The 20,456-nt window shown below is 42.7% G+C and overlaps 1 protein-coding gene across 3 annotated transcripts in view; it reads left to right on the forward strand.

Moving 5' to 3' along the window:
* KHDRBS3 (KH RNA binding domain containing, signal transduction associated 3) overlaps window positions 1-20,456 on the forward strand; it is a 243,801-nt gene that overhangs the window by 156,558 nt on the left and 66,787 nt on the right. For 2 of the 3 annotated variants that reach the window (XR_015309932.1, XM_086966255.1), the window contains exons 6-8: window positions 191-211; window positions 2,777-2,972; window positions 13,589-13,671. Coding sequence is in view for 2 of the 3 variants with exons in the window: in XM_086966255.1 (XP_086822381.1) it covers window positions 191-211; window positions 2,777-2,972; window positions 13,589-13,671 (300 nt within the window). In the remaining variant the exon portion in view is untranslated. The remainder of the gene's footprint in view (window positions 1-190; window positions 212-2,776; window positions 2,973-13,588; window positions 13,672-20,456) is intronic. The other variant, XM_086966256.1, reaches the window with a different exon arrangement.

The raw sequence follows: 20,456 nt of genomic DNA on the forward strand, positions 1-20,456 counted from the left end.
ACAAACAGACTTTCATTGTTGGATCGCTTTATGTGTTCTATACTATAAATTGTCCATAGGGATTGTAATATAGAATGTTTTTTACTCTACCAACAATTTGTGTCCCATTTCAGTCTGTTTTACAACACATTATTAAGTTGAAGGAACATCTTTCATTATTGTAAAATTATCTATTTTTATTTTTCTTAAGCAACGGAAAGTTTGGAACGAGGTGAGTATTCACGTTCTGAGGAAAATAGTAAATCTGACCTTCCTGGAATTAGTGTTTTCATTTTTGTATAATTACTTGTTTTAGGCTTTAAATGTACAAACATCATATATTTTGGATCAGAGATCAGTGTTCCCCTGCCCTTCCCTGTTTATTCTTCACATTTTAGGTTTAAATGGATAGGGGCACAAGTGAAAAACTTGAGGTGCATTTCAAAACCACTTTTACATGCAGAGGTCCCATTGACCACTGTCTGACCCCAACCCCATGCCCTCAACTGAGATTCCCATAGTGGAAGGTGTCTTCCCACCAAGGACAGCTCCTGCTCAGCAAAGGTATATCGCTTGCCTTCAGGAGTCAGTAATCTGACAGTGCCTTGCAACTGCATCACCATTTCCAAATCATTGATACTTACCCCGGTGAGAAACACAGGAAGGATGACACCTCTTTACCGCCCTTTTCCCTGCAAATCCCAAATACTCGCTATGTAGAAATTGTGAGTCACGGGGCAGTATGATACTGGCTATTTTGCTTTCATGCATTGCAGTGTGGTTTTTTGCGGTTGTAGCGTATCCCATTTTTTTTTACATCTACCTATTTGTTTTTGTTTTTTTTATTGGTAACAACCCCTGTTGAAGAACATAGACGTATTAGTGTTAAAACAAATGACACAACGATATTCTACGAAGTTTTTTTCCCACTAATGGGGGTGAGGATATGGATGTCAGAGATGCAGAAGATAAGCATCCTTAGATACTTTGATACATTAAAGGGAAAAGTAGACTCGAGGATTGGGATTGTACTCATCAGGGTGGCTATCATCATATCCCTTTTATTGTCGATGTCTGCATTATATGTAGTGCTCACCTTTTGAATGAAGAATAAATTGAATGCATCAAAGTCATCCAGATATAATGGCAAATAAAGCATGCTGGTGTCAGGAAATTGTTAATAAATAATGCATACAATGTCTCTTTGATAGTTGATGTCTGCAACTTGTATCTTTAAAGTTGCTTTTTAACCTTTTCTTGCACACAAAAGTGTCTTCCTCGACAGCACCCTGATCTGTGTTTGACATCATTCCAACCTGCGGTGGTTTTATTCCAAATCAGCAGGTGACACTCCTTGACCTGGTCCCATTAGTGTCCTTTATTGTGCAACATCACCACGCAGGCTTCAGTATAATTGATATCTTTATATCTTTTGAGTATATTGTATAATAACTACTGTTACATTGAAAAATAGAATTTGAATTGAGATAAAGAAATGCAGCAGACATAAGTCTCAGACCACCTTGTACCCCTACCGCCCATAAATGCTCCCCGAACCTTCTACGCACAGAGAGCTCCGGTTCTGCGCAGTGGCATAGCAAGCGGGGGCATAGTAACGGCTCGCTTGGCTCCTGTAGGGACAGTAAAATACAGAAATAATCAGGATTCGGCCCTCTGGGCTCTGGGACACCTGCTGCCTCATTGATAGATGCGCCCCTGATACAAAGGGTGCCAGTGAACATAATGCCAGCAGGGCAAATTAGTCCCCAGCTCACGATCTGGCAATAAGCAGCAGCTCACATCCTCTGAGCCTGGTGCCACTGCTCCTGCTGCACTGTTGATAGCTAGGTCCCTCGCTGTGTTATGCGCAGGGCGTGGGGTGGCCACTTGCCGCACGCACCCCAGACTGACTGTCATCTCCTTTCCTCCCTGCAGTAACCTAGATTCATTTGATTTTTAAACTTACCTCCTCCCTCGTGCAGTTCATAGCCTGGTGCTCCTCACATTGCTCCCTTCCTCCAAAGCCACTCTGGCTTGCGTGTGGGCAGAATGTATTCACATTCTCTCTGTGATTGGCTGTGATGGGCCTGCGGGCATCACCCACCCAGTGCTGTCAATCACAAACAGGGCGTGAAGGCGGTCGAGCAAGGCTGTGCCTTTGAGGTGCCTCTTAAAGTCAGGGATGGGCCTGCGAACATTTGGGTGCTACAGAGTTAACAGCACGTCTGCTGCTGTTGTCTTTTGAACACCTCTTCCAGAGCAGACAGTCCTCAGCCAGCCTTTCGATTCATACCATTTTTAAGTTGCTTTATTGAATTCCTTTGCTGGATTACAGAAGAAACAGTGGGGGCCACTCTGCACTGCGCCGTTACACCCCTGGTACTAGTAGATAGCTCATAACATTTTTTTTTAAAAAATACAGGGACATTATGAAACTGAGAAGAAATTCCGTTCTCCCGCCTTTGCAATTATCCGTTCAAGCGATCCCTGCTGTGCAGCGCGAGGCATCCCGCCAAAGCTGCCTCCTATACGTTGGCGAGGCAGGTTGAGTGTGCTTCTCTGCCCAAACTCCTACTGTACGACATATTTGTTTATCTGTTGATACACAAAGAAGATGTTAGTTGCAGTGATGTGACTGTTCTGCAGTGCAACCTGACATCTTGCAGCACAAGCCCTTTTATATACATTTGAAGTGATATTTAAAGCCTCCTGAATTTTTTGAGTTCCCCTTCACACCTGTGTATCCCTCTGCATATTGGAAGACATATATAAAATATCTGATTTTTTCTATTGATAGAGGCAGAGGTGGAGTGCCACCTATATCAGCAAGCGTCCCGCGAGGAGCTGCGGCACCCCGGGGGATTCCACCTTCAAGGGTTGCTGTTTCAAGGGTTCGTGGACTCTCCTCCAGAGCAAGAGGCATACCACCACCACCAGCTTATCGACCCGCCCCGCCGCCACCTGCATCAGCACCAGAGAGCTATGGTGAATATGTAAGTACTATCTGGATTATCTTTATACACGAGTTTAAACAAATTCTATCTTTTGGCAGGACTTTATTGTGTTTGATTTCAATTACTGTAAGAAAATGGGTTATTGTAAGAAAATGGGTTATTGCTTGAGGTGGGTGGAAGCCCTACTCAGGCAACAAACACAATCCTTGTCAGGGTGAACCGTAACAGACACCAAGTCAAGTTGTGCTTAACCCTCTGGTAGCTTGGCACATATGGGAAGTCTTTATGCAACACACATTAATAAAGTGAAAACGCAACACAAGAAATATTCCAAACCAATTTAGAAAAATAGAGTCACTTTTAGTTAATAAAATAAAACCAGAACGTCAAAACTCCAATCAGTAGAACCGAAGAAATTCTGTTTTGAAATAAATACAGCCACTAGAAGCACACAACTCCACCTGTCGCGCAAGACCACAGAAAAAGTACAAGTTCATGCAGACTACAATGGAACGTGGGCCAGATGCAGGGTGGCAGGGATCAGGTTAGTCTTGATGAAGGAGTTACATTCTTAAAGTTCGGTGTGAAGAGATCTGTTCACAGTGGAGGATGCCTTGAGGAGCAGGGTAGAGCATTGCAGATGGCCATCACTGTAGCATGAAGAGTCGGCTGGGGGGCCTGGACTGCCTTCACTGTAGTGCAAAGAGTCAGTCCTATGTCATGGTGGGTCATTGCTGGAGGATCCCATTGGTGGTCTCCCCAGGCTGCCGCTGCTGTGGTGTAAAGTACAATTCTTGTGTTGCCGGTCATTGCTGGCAGTCACTGCAGCTTGAAAGGCGGGTCCTCACAGGAGCTTTGCATGAATTATTGTCGTGGGTGTCTGAAGAAAACTGGCTGTGTACATAGTGTACTAAAATGAAGTACACTACTCAGAGTCCAGAGAGACCCAGATTGGTATACAGCGGCAAAAGTAGATAATACTAACACTCTATTTGTGGTAGTGTGGGCGAGCAGTTAGGCTTATCAGAGTAGTGCTAAGCATTTCTAATACTCTGAAAAGCAAGAAAGGAGACACACACTCAAGAATAGCTCCTACACCAATGTGCAAAAATAACAACTATCTTTATATGTATTTTAGGTCCTAAAATCAGTATGATTAGGCAAGTGCATTTCAAAAATGCTGTAGAAAACAATTACAGTAGACAATGCTTCAACGCGTCAAGTATTTACCGTGATGGTCAATGTGGAATACACAGCAGTAACCTTAATTTAGTATTGCAGCCAATGGGAGAGATAAGGAGATGGGCAGGACTTTCGATCAGAATACACGCTGGTAACCTTCGACACTGTATCACTGTCAAACAATTTAGTATTGCAGGCAATCAGGGGAAATCGGTTGACGAGCAGGACCTTCAATCCAAGACCATTGCTGTCGGGGGTAAAAGCACACAGGCTTTTGCCAGTCTTGTTCTAGAGACACTTGGATTTGGTTTCTATTCTTTCAGAGCAGAGGCCTTGGGGTCCCAGGACCCAAGTGGAGCAGGCAGTTCTCGATTACCTTACCCAGGGATCCTAGATGCAGGGATACGTGGAAATGTCTGTCACTTGTGATGGAAGCATCAAAGATACACCTCAGGTAGTCCATCCACAAATGGTGGTTGTGCCAAGACAGTTTCTGCCACACAGTAAACTCCACTGAACAGGAGATGCAAAAACACATGAGCAGGGTTATTTCCAACATTGGGCACAGGTGCTATTGAGTACCCTGCCCTGTTGGTCACAGATGCTGTTGAGTACCCTGCCCTGTCCAAGTGAAGACTGAAGGGGTCAGTAGCCTGGCTGGCTACCAAGAAGCCTTGGCAGCGACAAATGCATTTAAAAAAGACATCACAAGAAGAGGTTGTTGGGAGTGAGATAGGGGCTCACATACTCAGGGAGAACTGGCTATCCCTCTTGGAGTGCTCTTCCCTCTTTTCTGTGGGTCACCACCTCGATGGACCCAAAGGTGAGCACTCGGTTACTGCCTCAAACTTGGCCTGTGACATGAAGGGGACTGGTTCCATCAATCCAAGGGAGTTCCTGGTTCTTTATCAAAAGCACACAGGCCTCCCAGGTTTCTATAATACAGTTGCAAGACGAGTCATCTTTTGGTGCACGAGACAACAGGCAGGCCGGCAGGGTTGGCGCCAGATCAGTCACACGTCCTCTTCTCCTTGCTCTTTGTGGCTCTTTGGTGTCCTTCTTCTTCTTAGGTCAGCAGAATCTAAGTTTCTGGGCTGAGGAATGACACCTAACTACTAAATGTAGGGGTGTTAAAGGGAGTACCAGATAGTAGCCAATGGGCTACTTCCTTTAGGGTAACTACACCCTCCTATGACCACTTCCGTTGAGAGGTGGGCATAGCCCTGATCCTGATCGACTAATTCTCTCCAAGACTAGATGGAGGAATTGGAAAAGTGGTGTCCACATCGCATGCACCACTTTAGGATTAGTGGTGGAGAAATGTGGGCACACCTCCTGACCTAGCTAATTTTCCCGCCTGTCCTCCCGCCAAAAGTGAAGAAGGACAGGGGAGTTGGCATCCTCTACTAACTGTAGGTGCCTTAGTTGCGTTTCAAAGGCGTTAGCGCCTCTGAAGCTTCCCGCCTTGGAATGCCATTCCGGCCTGGAGGTGGTGTGAAGCACCTCTACCCAAAGCAGGCATTGTTCCTGGCATCTGTGGGTAAAGGCTCTCATCGCATGAGATCAGAAACATGTCTGGTGGTGGCAGGCTAGGTAAGACAAGCCTGCCACCACACCAGAGACCAAACCAGTGTTTGCACTTTTATAAATAAATCGAACACAGGCATCAGTGTTGGTTTGTAGAGACAAAATGTTTGGTACCAAGCATCCCTGGGTACAGTGAAGCCATCATGGTGCTGGGGAACCCCGAGATGGATGCCCAGCCCATGTATGCTATATGGCTTCTCTGTGCACTTACAATATCAAAGAATGGCCTTAGATATTGCAGAGTCATAACTGCTAAGACAGATATGACCACACATGTGATATAGTGCACCCTCCCTTAGAGCAGTAAGGCCTGCGGTAGGGGCGACTTACCTACACCTCTGGGTATGGCATACGGCTCTTTAGTTTTCTGTGCACCAAGAAACGCAGCCTGCGATGGCAGTTTGCAGGGTCTCAGTGAAGGGTCCCTAAAGTGCCACAATTTGTGCTGCAGCCCCAGTGGACCTTCATCAGTCCCAATGCCCTAAGTGCTTACAGGGGTTAGTGAACCTGTGCCAATCGTGGTACAGTTTTATGAAAAGAACCTCAGCACTGGGAACCTGGTTAGCAGGGGCCCAGTACACCTCAGTCAAAGTTGCATCTAAAACCAGGCAAAAGGGGGGGAGGTAGTGAAACAAAATTCCAGCTTCCAACAACATCAGAGTCTCGGCACAAGGGAGCCAGTTCGCGGTCACACAGAGCAAAGACTTGATGATTTCTTCTTTTCTTCTTGATAGGAGTTTATACTGATGCCAGCCAAGGATCCAGGACCTGGGGGATCTGTAATTGAGCTGAGCAGTTCAAAGGAGGCCTCTTGAGCTTGTTAAGTTACTGTAGCTCAAACAGGGGGTCAGCTAACTGACCCTTGGAGTCACTCAGCTTAGCCTGTGATGAAGAAAACCCGGTCAGGTTTTCCTTCTCAACAGCATGGCAGTCATCATGCAGCAGTTAACGGAGTTCCTATATTTATAACTGGTGCCAGCCTTTGTGTGTGGCAGGAAACTCTTTCCTACCCCCACATCTGGTAAGTTATTTTCTTCTTCTTTCAAGACTCAATGACTTCTGGGTTGACAAAATACTAGTGTCGGGTTTATTTGTGTATGCTTGAGGCAAACCCTTTGAAGCGTAAGTGGTGCAAGGCACTGCTCTGCTCCCAGCCATCCTGGCAGGATAGTTCATCTGCCTACACCTGGTCCCTATTGTGTAACTGTCTGGAAAGAATACAAAATTACAACAGCAGAGACATTCACAGTCATGTGACTCAGGACACTGCAAAAAGCTCCAATGATTAGCAACAAGAAAATGCCATCTTTCTAAAACCGTATTTTTCAGAACTGTGACTTAAAATCTGACTATACTATCAAAAAGGGGTTTAGATTACAATTCATTTGAGTGTGAACACTATACCTCCATCTGCTCTCAATTTATAGTTCTCACTTATTAACTAAAGTAAGGTAACCCAGTGGTAGTCAATGAGAGAGAAAGGCCTTACAATAGTGAACAACACTTTTAGGAGTTTTTACTGCTAGGACATGTAAAACATGTCCTGCTTTTCAAATGCGGTGCACCCTCCTCTACCAGGCTGTAGGACTTACCTATATGTATAAAAAAAAGAAAGAAAGAGAAAAAAGAACGTTCAGTTCTAGCAAAAGGTTTAGTTTGCCACGTTGAAATGTCATTGAAAACTACACTACAAGCTGAAGTGGCAGGCCTGAGTCATGTCTTAAAAGGCAACTCTAGTGGGTGCCACAATAACTGATGAAGGCACACTTATAGCATTTAATTTACATGCCCAAGGTACATAAAGTACCATTTATTAGGGTCTTTCAATAAATTAACTGTGCCTAAAAACTGCAATCTATGAATTAATGACTCACTAAAAAGATCTTCACATGACAAAAAAAAGCAATAGGTCCAGGTTGGCTATGAGGTTACAGATACAAATCCATTGTCCCAGTCAGTAGATACCATACGCAGAATCGAGTCAAAATGACTCCACGTCTACATCATTTCATTGGCACTTGGTACGCCTGATCCAGAAGACCATAAGAAATTTGGCTTCACCAAATACATGGAGTCTTCTTATACTTGTTCTCAGTATTCTAAACACAACCAAGTGACTTCTGGTGCCTAGGTCCTTGCAGAGGGACACAATCCACTTGGCCCGAAACCTACTGTACTCATGGCAGAAAAACAAATGTATTCCAGCATTTCATTACACCCTGCGCATGCCTAGCTCCCTTCCCTCTTATCATGCTAGTTGGTGCTAAAGGCTTTAACTGGGAGGGTGCCATATCTGAACTGTAGGTATAGCTTACGTGCTACACTTGGTACAATTTCGTCAACGGTTGCCTCATAACACATAAAAGGTTCAAAATTAATATAAGACGTGAGGCTGCCTTTGCTTTTGGTTATAATATCCACAGCTACAGCTTCCAAATTCATGTTTTTAATATTGTCTTGGGAAAGCATACACAACAACTCAGGAGAGGACAAATAAGTGTCAAGATCCAACTTCTGCAGAAGCGATTTTATGGTGCAAAAACATGGGATCTTATCTATGCTCGGTAGGACCATAATATCTTTAGCACCATTCCAATTTAGCAGTGGGCCACACCCAGCACCAATAAATTTACAATCTGCATTGATTTTATCCAAATATAGGGGTGTAAGGGGAGTAGTCATGGGAAATGACAATAAGGTCCTCAAAAACCTTTGCTCCACCATATCAAGACTATTTGAGTTAGAGGAGTCCATTAATTCGGCACCATACAAGTCAGACCCAATAGCCTTGACATTGTAGCTCTCAAGGCACCTTTTCCATCTGGGGTGCCCAGCTCAAGTTGGATGTCATTCGGATACCTAGATATTCAAAAGTAGACAGCCGATCAATGCATGCATTACCCATCAGTATGTGCCTGTTGCAATGGGTCACCTTGTTTTTAGAGAAAACATGCATTTGGACTTAGCACTATTAAACTCAAGGCCTCTCTCAACACAGAAGAAAGAAAAACAGCTATTACAGCCCTTAGGAAGACTTTAAAATTCGATATGGTATTATCTTCAAAGAGGAGGTCTGCAACCCTCCCCACTACCCCCTAATATGGGTGCATAACGTCTGTCGTTACTGAGGTGATCAGTCATGCCATTTGTATACAGGGAGAACAGGGTATGGGCTAAAGCACAACCCTGACTGACTCCCTGAACTAGCCTAAAAGGTTTGGTCAGCTGCTGATGCGCTCCTTATCTGACCTGAGCCAAATTTTCCACATGGAGTCTAACCAAGATATTCAAAAGGTAATTGGGGATACCCATGTTTTCCAGTACTCGCCACAATTTCCATCACAGGACCAGAACAAATTCTGTGTGCAAGTCAACAAAAGCAACATAGATTCCCCCCATTAAATAGTCCCTCATGCTAGTATATGCAAGTAAAAATGGAAGACCTGATCTAGTTTTACTAATGTTTGCTCTAAAACCCGCCTGTAAGTAGATGAGATACCCTCCTCTGTAATCCAGTCCTGCAGGTGAGTCAAACCTTGAGTACAATTTTTTTTTTACTCAATTAGACTGATGGGGCAATAGTTCCCCGGGTTTGCCAAGTCCCCCTTCTTGTAAATTGGCAGGATCTCTGCTAGCTTCCACGAGGAGAGGATCTCAATGCCCGACAAGGTAGCATTGGATAAGATGTTAATATATGGGCCCCACATATCTGGATTTGCATTATACAAATTATTTGGGATCCTATCCGGTCTTGGTGCACGGATTGGTATGCCAGAATTTATAGTGGTCAAAGGTCTCATTAAGAGTAAAAGCAAGGGTTTCTACATCCTCTTAGGCAGCCACATGTTGAATCATTGTATCGTTCTCCTCTATAGCACCTCCATTTATATACAACTTACTGAAGTGGGTCACCCAGTCCTCTGATTGTATTCTGAAATCCATCACAGTTTCCGGACTATGTAGCCATGTTGATGCCATGTGCAAAAGGTGTGGCTATATTTGGAGGTCAGGGCTTCACGGAGAGTGGATCACTAGAAATGTTCCCACTCTTTTTTGACCCTAAGCAAAACCTGCCTACACGGGGGGCGAGTTGGATTAAGCCGCTGATAGGAGCTTCCTCTTTGCAAGCCTACAATTACTATTAAACCAATGATTGGCCTTGGGCCTCCGCAACCCCTCTTAGATGTTTTACCTAACAAATCCCTAACCTGTACAAACAGTTCATCATGGCTCATGCTCAGAACCTCTTTCCTTGGGTGTGCTGGAAGGGATGATAAATGTTCTACTTCTTTCTCCACTCTACTAATAACGGCCTCTGGCACTAACGTGTTTTTCCACCCATTTCCATGCAATGTTCTTCTGATTGTTGTTTGACGAAAAGCCACCCAGATCATTAGGCCCTCGCAAAATGGGGTTTAATCTGGAATTGTTAGATAGAGTTAAGTTTGGTGCATGAGGATCACTATCTGATATATACAACACTTCCATTTCTAACACAGCTGACCATTACTTTATGTCTGCCAAAAAATAATCAATCTTACTCTGGTAACCTAGTCTGTTGTATGTCATTCTTCGCCTGTGATTGGATGCCGTCCAACCATTTGCGGCTCTAAGGTAAAAATTTAAAGTTAGGACTTATACCTGTCTTTCTTTGGAGGACCATCTCACACATGGCAAATCAAGCTAGGGGATAACTCACTGATTATCCTGGGCTGCTGTAAATTCAGAGGGTTTGCCGGTTAAGGGTTCAAACGTAGTACTGAAATCGCCTGCCACCAAAAGGTAACCTTTCCCCATTTGTTTAAATCCACTGACTCTGCTATTTCGGGTCCAACTCTATTATAAACATTAAACATTTTTAGAACCATACCAAAAAGTAGTACAAGCACAACTGACATTAGATCAAGCGAATCAATATAGATTTTCTTAAATTTGCATTTTAAGTATGTTTTAACCCAAATCCCTAGCCTCCCAGAGGGTCTCACCCTTTTACTCTGAACTGCATTTACACTGAAGGAAGTAAACCAACTCCTCTGGAATGGAGACACGGTTCAGGTCTCTTGAATGAGGCAGACATCATGGGAATCTATAAAATGACCACAATTAACCTCAGAGAGCAGTTTTGTAATCTCTGCTCCGTTCCATGACAATATTTTTAGTGAAGTGATGTCAGACTGGATTTAGGGTGGAAAGTCACCAAACTCCAGCTCCACTACTTGGTGTGTATGATTGAATACAACCTACTGCCCGAAGATAAGAGAATGGCCATCAGATCCAAGACTAATTGCAATAGGACGATGTAGTTTCCCCCAGCCTCAGGAGGCAAGACAGTTAACAAGTGAGAATCAGTAGCTTGGCTAAAGCAAGGGTTGGTAATAGGGCTTACTATATCAATACTGATTTCCTAGGCAGCATTGTTAGTCAAGTGTTGGGCCCTTTTGACCTATGGCTGGTGTCCCCCACAGTTGGACTGTATCACCTGGAGTACTACTGACACACTTTCCCATCACTAGATACTTTATCATGATGCAGGTATTGGCTTGTGGGAAATTTCTAGCATCCACAGCCATAAGACCATTGACTATGTACCCGTGGGAAAATTGGACCTTCACCTTATAGTGGTCTTCCTCAGGAGAGTAAAGCTTTTCAGTGCCCACTATGTCAGTCCTTATAGTAGAATAGTAGTCACAGACTTCCTGAAACCAATGCATAACCTATATAATGAGTGAATATTGATCTTCACTATCACCCCTAGCATCCTATGGATTGGTGTAAGATAGATTTGGGCTCGCTGGTTCCTTAGCTGTATGGATATTTAGTGCCTGTTTCTCACCACTCCTCTGGAACAAGACATATGGAGGCTCTCTGCAGGAGAGCCCAACAGCCTCTGAGTCCCCAGTCCTCAACCGGGGGCCAGATCCCAGCGCCCTTTCTGGGGGTTCCGACCCTGTGCTACCCATGTGGCAAAGGCTAGGGGTGGAGGGGGTGGTGGAATGACAGGGGTAATTTGGTGAATAATTTCCCTGAGCACCTGATCAGTGTGCAACAAAGAGTGAGGATCCTCATGGTTTGGAGCCACCTTATTTCCCGCCCTTTCCGTTTCGGAACCCACCACTACAATGCTGAGGGGACTTTGCTTTTTTTTCCCTTCTCCTCAAAATGCCCAACAACTCTCGGCAAGGTCACTATCTGGTCCCTCAACTCCCCTATTGTTTTCATCAAACATCAGAGCATTAGAAAACTATCTTGGGTGGGGCTCTAGGAACACCTTTACGAGACCCTTTATTTACATCAACATCAGAGCAGTGGATCGAGAAACGATGTTGGCACTCAATTAGATCTTCATTACATACTGCTGATGGTTCATCAGGCTCACACAACACATAGAGTTCAGAATGATTTCCCTCAGGCAGTACCATCATACATCTGTGAATTTTCTGACACATCTGAGGTATATGCCTTGTTGCCGCAGCTGGGGAAGGTTCAATCTCATTTTCACATTGTGAGGGGGTTGGATTTGCAATGGCCACACACTCAGAGAAAAGATTATCCATTCGGTCCAATACATAGTTCCCAGCAGCTGATGATGAGGACTTCTTTTTAGCTTTTGAGGACTATGGCCCCCCTAAACCCAGCCTTTCTTTTGCTCATTTTAAAATCACAGAGGTTTGTCAGGGCTTCCTGCATAGCATCATGATAATGACACCAATTTATACAGTTTGGACCCTGATCTCCTCATACCACTGCACAAAAGATAAGTACCTTATGAGCGTGAGTACCCCGGTCAAAGAGGCCAAACTGAAGAGGAAGATCAAAGGCCCGCATCCAAGAGCCCAGCGTCACTTGGGACCTATAGTCTCCTCCTACTATGTTGGTGCACGTCCTGATTGGGAGAGAGAAGAGTAGTATTGCAAAGGTATAGTAAAGAATAGGGCAGAATACCAGTCATATGCAGAAATAACAAGTCCAATGGGACACTCAGGCGATGTATCAATACTGCAAAAACAACTAGACTTACATGTGTCCACCCCTTTCAAACAGGAGTGTAAAGTTACTATTGTCACACCCTCCCAGAGAAAAAAAAGAGGATGGGACTTAACTATTTGGACCACTTGCATGGAAAAGTTTTGGTTTGTGAAACAGCCATCTTGTTTCACCTCTGCCCTGAAGCGCATGTGCATATTGGAAAGCATACATTTTTGTTAAATGGATGCACACTTCATGTTATTATAAGTGACAAAAGCTATATTGCACCTGCAATAAGGCAGCCAGGATATCTGGAATGTCTGTGATGGAGTACCCATATTCCAAACTCTAAATTAGACTTTAAAAACCAAAATCATCACAGATTCTCTTATCTTCCCTGGACAGTGTATCTTATTTCCACTATTTGTGATACTAAGAATGGAAGAAACGGTATTGCATCACATTATAATGGCTACAGATATGTATTTGAAGCACTCTTGTCTTGTGTGCATCAGTCGGCCATTGACTGAGTTCACTATTTCGGTTACTGCACTTCTTTCTGGAGCTATTGACGAGCTGTTGTCAAACTGGTAGCTATTTAAACAATGCTGTTCACTTTTATTGAATTTCAGAAACCTATTTGTATAATACAGATAAATTGTAAAATTGCACTTGAGGTACTGTCATTAGAATTAATGCTGACTGCACAGAGATATTATTGTTGAAATTGTGGTTTAATTGCTGTCCATCACTTGCTACAGTCAGCGTAATACTGTAATTCATTGTATATGATGCTTTGATGACAATTTCCTTTTTCATCATATTTCCTAGTTTCTAGCTACAGGTGCTTCTTTAGCTTTTATTTCAATGCGTACTGATTGTACCAGTTTCATTTTATTATGTATATCATACTTTTTCAGGAGTATGATGATGGATATGGCACAGCTTATGATGAACAGAGTTATGATTCCTATGATAATAACTACAGCTCCCAGGCACAAAGGTAAGAACTTGCATTATCAAAGCTGGTAGGCGTGATATCCTTGGTGTGGAATTCCCCTAAACATTTGCCTTTATGCCTCCTCTTTGCTGAATTCATTTTTGTTGGCTTTATTACTTTGTGCACTTTATCACTGCTGGACAGTGCTAAATTGCTTGTTCTCTCTCCATAAAATGTGGTAATATTGGACTACACCTAAGTCCCTTGTAAATGGTACTACATATACCCAGGGCCTGTAAAAGAAATGAGTTCTGGTGTTTACACTCAAATGAATTGTAATTTAGAATCCTCTTTAAATGGTGAAGCCAGATTTTAAATCACAATTCTGAAATTGGCACTTTGAGTAAGTAGGCAATTTTCTTGTTGTAACCATTTATGCCTTCTGCCAGTGCCCTGTGTCACATGACTGTTAATGGCTCTGCTGTTGGGGTTTGTGTATTCCTTCCAACAAGTCACACAAAAGGGAACTAGGTGTGTTTAGGGTGGGCCATCCTGCCAAGATGGCAGCGGGAATTACATTTCAAAGGGCTATGCATACAGCACACACAAGGGAACTTGACACACGTCTTTTGTCACCCCAGACGTCTTAGACCCTTGACAGGAACAAGGAAAAACTTTCCAAAATTAGATATAGGGGTGTTATAGGGAATTCCCCAGTTCAACAAGTGGCACCAGGTATAAATACCGGGACCTTCAGAGTCATTCTTCAGTACACTCCTAGACCTGTGGACATTATAGAAGAAGGACTGCCTTGCCCCCCCAGTGGACTGCCCTTGCGCCTACCAGATGGCTGCTGCTTGAGGATTGTCTTGCTCTCTGAGAAGGAAGACCGAACCTGCTCCCCGTCATCTCGGCCTAGCCGGAATGATTCCAATGGTCAATTGGCTGACCTCCTGTGTGAGCTCTAGAGTCCCCTGTAACTGCCCAGCTGACCTGCTGCACTGGCCCTGCCTGCACCTGCAACTGGACATGCCGTAGTCCTGCTGGCCTCTGCAGGAGTGAGTTCCTAATCTCTAACTTGTGTCACCCCAGAGCCAATTTTTCCATCAAAAGTGGGGATTCTTTTCTCAAAATGCATTCACTTTTTGTGAAATGCCTTTTATGTACATGAAAAAGGCTTAATCAGACCTACATTTTGTTTATGTTGTGTGCCTTCCTGCCTCTCACTCTCTTCAAGAGTGTGAATGTAGTTAGAAAATATCAAAGGGAGCCCTAAAAGACTGTAAGGGCATTCACCTGGGAGGTAAACTTTAGAACCTGCATCAGTAAGAAGAGAGTGAAAAAGATTTTATTTTTAAATGACAAAGAAGGGGCTCTTTCTTCTGAATCCAGAACCTCCTGCACTAAAGACTCCCATGGAGGAAGATCTAGAGAGAGGAAACATAAAATACATTGTCACCATCACTCTGGACATTCTCACTGACCTCGAGAACACTGGTCTAAGGCAAGTGTTAGACCACTTCATGTAGTTAGACAACACCTCATGTAGCATTAAATTTACCTTCAAAGTAAATTCCAGTCCTGACACTGTAACTGTCGGCGGCGAGACTGTTGAAAGTGGAATACTCAACACTGACACATCATCGGTCAATATTGATGAGATCGACTTCATTGATGTAAACATTGAGCTTGCCGTCGCAGCATTGGAAATCAAGGAGATAGATGACGGCAAAGCAAGAAATCTCTATTTTCTATACCCATCAACCACAAGAGGAAAATCAGTTTAGACCAACTCTAATAATTCCACAATAGGATCCTGTTCAAAAACACCTTTTTTCTCTAAATTTACCTCCTAGACCTATTTCTCCCAAAAGTCCTGTAATTTAGCCTTTGGATCCAGAGTCAAAACCAAGGCCAACCATCTCATCACATACTGAAGGTCCTCCACAGTGATCTCCTCCATGATACTTGACCATAAGAAGTCAAAAAAGAAAATCATCTTCTCAGTCTCCATCTCCAACTAGGTCATATTCCAGTGATTTTTATTATATATTCGCTCCTACCTCTCCGGCAGCGTTACTTCTTAGAACATCTCCTATAGATGACACCTACTTTTCAAGATGTACTAGGCAGAGGTGCCAATTAAAAAAAAACATTGAATTACAAGCACCACAGACAACGGTCTCTGCGATAATGGAGATTCGGCAACCAAGAGCTTCCCCAAGACATACCTTACCGTTGCTACCAGAATTTGCAGAACTTGCAAAGGAAAAGTTCCATACACCATCTACTATAAATGCTGCAACTCCAAGGCTTCTCAAAACGTAAGACAAGATCCAAAACCAGACTTAGTAATAGTCTCTGCAATAAGAAAGAAATATCCTTCGACTCCAGAGACTTTAATCCCTCCTGAAAAGGAAAGGAAGAGACTGGATGCAGTAGGATGAAAGATATTCAACTCTGTAGCTGTGACTCTTAGGAACTCTAGTGCATCTGCCCTATTAGCCCGATATGAACGAGCACTATGGGAATCTCTTACTGCATTTGCAGATGATCTTCCTAAAGATAGGAGACAAGATTTGATGGAGTTTGTTGAAGAAGGTGAACGTGTCTCTAATCCATCGATCAGCTCATCCATAGATGAAGCAAATCTGACATTAACATAATTCTGCAGTTTATCTTGGCTTAGACCTGAAACTAGATCCACATTTGAAAATCATGAACCTCCCTTTCACTCAACCAGTCCTTTTTGAATCCCACACTGATGAAGAGATGGAGAGAATGAAGAAAGAGGCAGAAATCCTAAAAGCAGTGGGTTTAGAAGAAAAGACGAAGTTCTATTATTCCCCATACCATTGCAGTCACTATAGATTTCAGTCCAGACAAAGGGTTCTATCCCCTCAACGGTCCTTCTATTCTCATTCACAAAGTCATCAACAGCAGCATCAGCAATAATTGCATCCTAGGAATAATCGAAAAAGAGGTCAACAGCTACAGCAGACTCACTGCCAGTACTCTTCAAATCACGACCAACATCAAAACAGTGAGAATCACACTCCCCCTGTTCTGTTTTCTGCTCCGTTCGAAGGGAGTCTTTCAAATGCTTAACAGAGTGAAGATTGATAATCACTGACAAATGGGTCATGCAAATCATCCAGAATGGCTATACCACCCATTTCAAACATCCTCCTCCTTCAATACCAAAGTAGCAATTGCTGAAATTAAAAAGTAGATACAGTGTGTGCTCCTAAAACAAGCAAAAGAACCAGCTCCTTTATCTCAAGAAAGAAACTGTATCTATTCAAGATATGTTTTGTACCCAAGAAAAGCAAACAAATGAAGTTCAGGCCTATGCATCAGATCTATCCACAGTTAGTAAAAGGTGACTGGATGTGTTCTTTTGCTCCAAGACACATACTTTGACATACCCATAGTAAAAAAAATGAGAAAAATCTTACAATATTTTAGTGGGAGAAGTCTGTAGCTCACCTCCGCAGAAAGAAGATTTACACCTACCCTTATATGGATGATTCGTTGATAAAGGCACCTTCTTCAAGTCAAGTACTTTTGGATTTCAAGATAACGACCAAACTCTTGACAAGACTGGACTTACATATCAATCACTAGACGTCCAACTCTTCACCTCTTCAACTTCTCAATTACCTATGAACACTGTGGATTCTATAAAAGGAGAAGTGTATCCTTCAAAGGAGAGATGTCTTAATGCACGTCTCTGAATGAGACCTTTACAACAGTGCCTCGAAGACCAATGGTCCCAAATGGAAGGGCAATTGGGAGGGCAAACTCTTTCCCACCACACAAGCCAGACAATCACTGAGGTGGTGGTGCAAAAGAAACAACCAACTGAAGGGAATTCCCTTTTTCAAGAATCTTCCAAAACAGATCATTGTTACAGATGCTTCCTTGAGATGGATAGGACCTGCTTTTACAAAATCTCACAGTTCAAGGTCACTGTTTGCAAAAAGAGCAATTGTACCACATAAATGTTCCGGCTCTGAAGGTGATCCATCTAGCTTTGAAGGCTTTTGCACCATCCCTAACGTCCAACAGAATACTTATTCAAACAGGGAGTACACGAAAATGCACTATCTAAGGTACCAGATAAAGGATTCTGTCTCTAGAAACTCAAATAATCTGACATTGGTTACTGGTAAGGAATCTGCTGACTCAAGCAATGTTTACTAGGCACCCAAAATTGTCAAGCAGATCTAAGAAGATACTTAATAGACAATCACAAATGGGAATTAAATAATGCAGTTTTCTTTGTATTTTCCAGGACTGGGTTTTCCCTACATTGACTTATTTGCTACAATAGAAAACGCAACATGCTCAAACTTCACATGGAGAATGTGGGAACCAAACACATTCAGGAATGCCCTTCTGATCAAAACATGTTCTCTATGCCTTTCCTCCAATCCCATTAATTACAACAGTCCTAACCAAGTTCAAAGCATTGATGCCTAAATGATTCTAATAGCACTAAAGTGTCCCAGACAGTGGTGGTATCCAGAGCAACTTCATCTCTCAATCAAACGCCACGAGAGGTTGCAGTGCAAACACAACTTCCCATCAAGGATGTGAGGCAAGATTTTTAACCCCAACGTACACTCCTTAACTTTAGGGGCATGGCTCCTGAAATCATTCAATATGGACATATACATCTTCCCCTAGAATGTATGACCATTCTCAAGAAAGCAATATGGCCCAAGCACAATAGCATCTTATGGTTTTAGATGGAAAATAATTGTCATCTGGTGTCCTAAAAACAACAATGATCCAATTAAATGCCAAGAAGATGTTGTTTTACCATATCTACTTCATTTTGCTTGTTCAGAATTACAATTCAACTCGATAAAAGTACATTTAGCTGCTATAACAGCATATAGAAAAGGACCGAATCAAAGATCCTCTTTCATTACACCAGTTCTTAAAGACTTCCTGAAAGCATTGAAAAAGACTTTTCCACCTGCTCCTCCTTGGGCATTAAGTTCATGATTTAGATCTCCATCGCAAAGGTGACAGATATTCAGTCCACTGAAATATAAATTCCAATATATACTATGGGATTTATATTTTGGCGGGCGGGCTATACGTCACCGCTGTGATGGAGTAACCTGTCCGCCAAGATCTCAATTAGGCTCTAAATCTTGTTTTATCCAAATAATGGCTCCTCCTTTTGAGTCTATGGATAAGACTTCAATTCAGCACCTCACCTGGAAGGTAGCCTTTTTAGTAGCTCTTACATCAGCTGAGAAGAGTTAGTGAGCTGTAAGCTCTGTCTTCTATAGAATCATTTACAGTTTTTCACAGAAATAGAGTAGTATTTAGAACACAGCCTTCTATTTTGTCAAAGGTTATGTCAGAGTTTCACAATCACTTCTGGTATTTTTTATTAACTCTTTTTCCCCAGTAGAAAGGGCTCTTCACTCTTTAGCTGTTTAAAGTATTCTAAGTCCTCTTTAGATAGAACTAAAGAAATTTGCAAAGCAAACCAGTTGTTCATAATGTATGGACCTTTCAGAACTGGTATGGCTTCATGTAAGCAAACTGTAGCTAGATAAATAGTTTCCTGTACTACTCGCTTTTACCAATTGGCCAACAAGCCCCTACCCGGTAAACCTAGAGCTCATTCTACAGGTAGCAAGGCTACTTCACTCACCTGGATTAAAAACGTCCCAATAACAGAAATTTGTAAAGCAGTTACATGGAAATCAGTTCATACTTTCACTAAACATATTGTTTAGATGAAGATTCAAGAGCGGATTCTTTACCAGGTCAGGCAACTTAAAAAATCTTGCCACATGCCTTCTTTGACTACCTCTTGAAATTGTTTGTGTTTATTGATTTGTATTGGCACCCGCAAGTTAGAGATATGCTTGCTGCTTTATTGTATGTTTATAACTATCAATCAGGATCCTACAATGCAGAAAGAATAGTTACTTACTTGTATTCCTAGTTCCCCATCGTTGGTATCCTCGCTGAAGTCATAAACAAACATGCCTCCTCCCCAGTTGTCAATTCATTTGCTATATTTTCTTTTTAATCCATTACCGCCATTCAAAAATAACAGAGGCTATGTGGCAAACTGCCAGCGTATGCTGGGAAGGGAAGCTGATCGTTCCTTAAAGAAACAATGCATTTTCCTTGCTTTCTTACCTGACAGGCTCCTTTTTTATTTCATTTTTTGTTCCCTGTATGTGCTGCATAGGCGTATTTAGAGTTAAACTTAGGGTTGCCTATTGTCAGATGCTGCAATGTGGTCACATTATATTCACTAGATGCCGATTATGGTCCAGAAAAAGTTAGTAAAGCAGGATTGTAATGTTTTTAATGGAGGTAACTCTAATTTTACGAACATTGAGGTGGTTACCTCCATCTAAAGAATGACTTTCAATATTTGAAGAAAAAGTGTACCAGGATCCCCACAAATGTGAAGGAATATTCTATATTTATGACATCAGTGAGGATACCTACAGTGCAGAACTAGAAATACCAGTAAGTAACTTTTCCTTTTGGGCTCTTCATGACCGCGAACAGGCCTATTTGCACAGAGACTCTGCCGTCTCCAAATACCGCCAATGCAAAACTACATTGACCACTAGTGACGGCTGACAATCAAGATCTGTTCTGCGCTCTACAGCAATGACCATCCGTGACACCCAACAAGCTCTTAGCTCTATAGCAACAACAGTCCACGCAACTCAGGCTGCGCTTCGTGGTACAGTGACGACTATCCACAATGCTCTTCCATCTCCTCACTGCTGTGAATGGAACTCTTCGTGTCAGACTTTGAGAAAGTAGCTTTTTCAGAGGGACTAACCTGGTTC

The sequence above is a fragment of the Lissotriton vulgaris genome, chromosome 4_1 (assembly GCF_964263255.1).
Source record: "Lissotriton vulgaris chromosome 4_1, aLisVul1.2, whole genome shotgun sequence".
In the NCBI taxonomy this organism is placed as follows: Eukaryota; Metazoa; Chordata; class Amphibia; order Caudata; family Salamandridae; genus Lissotriton; species Lissotriton vulgaris.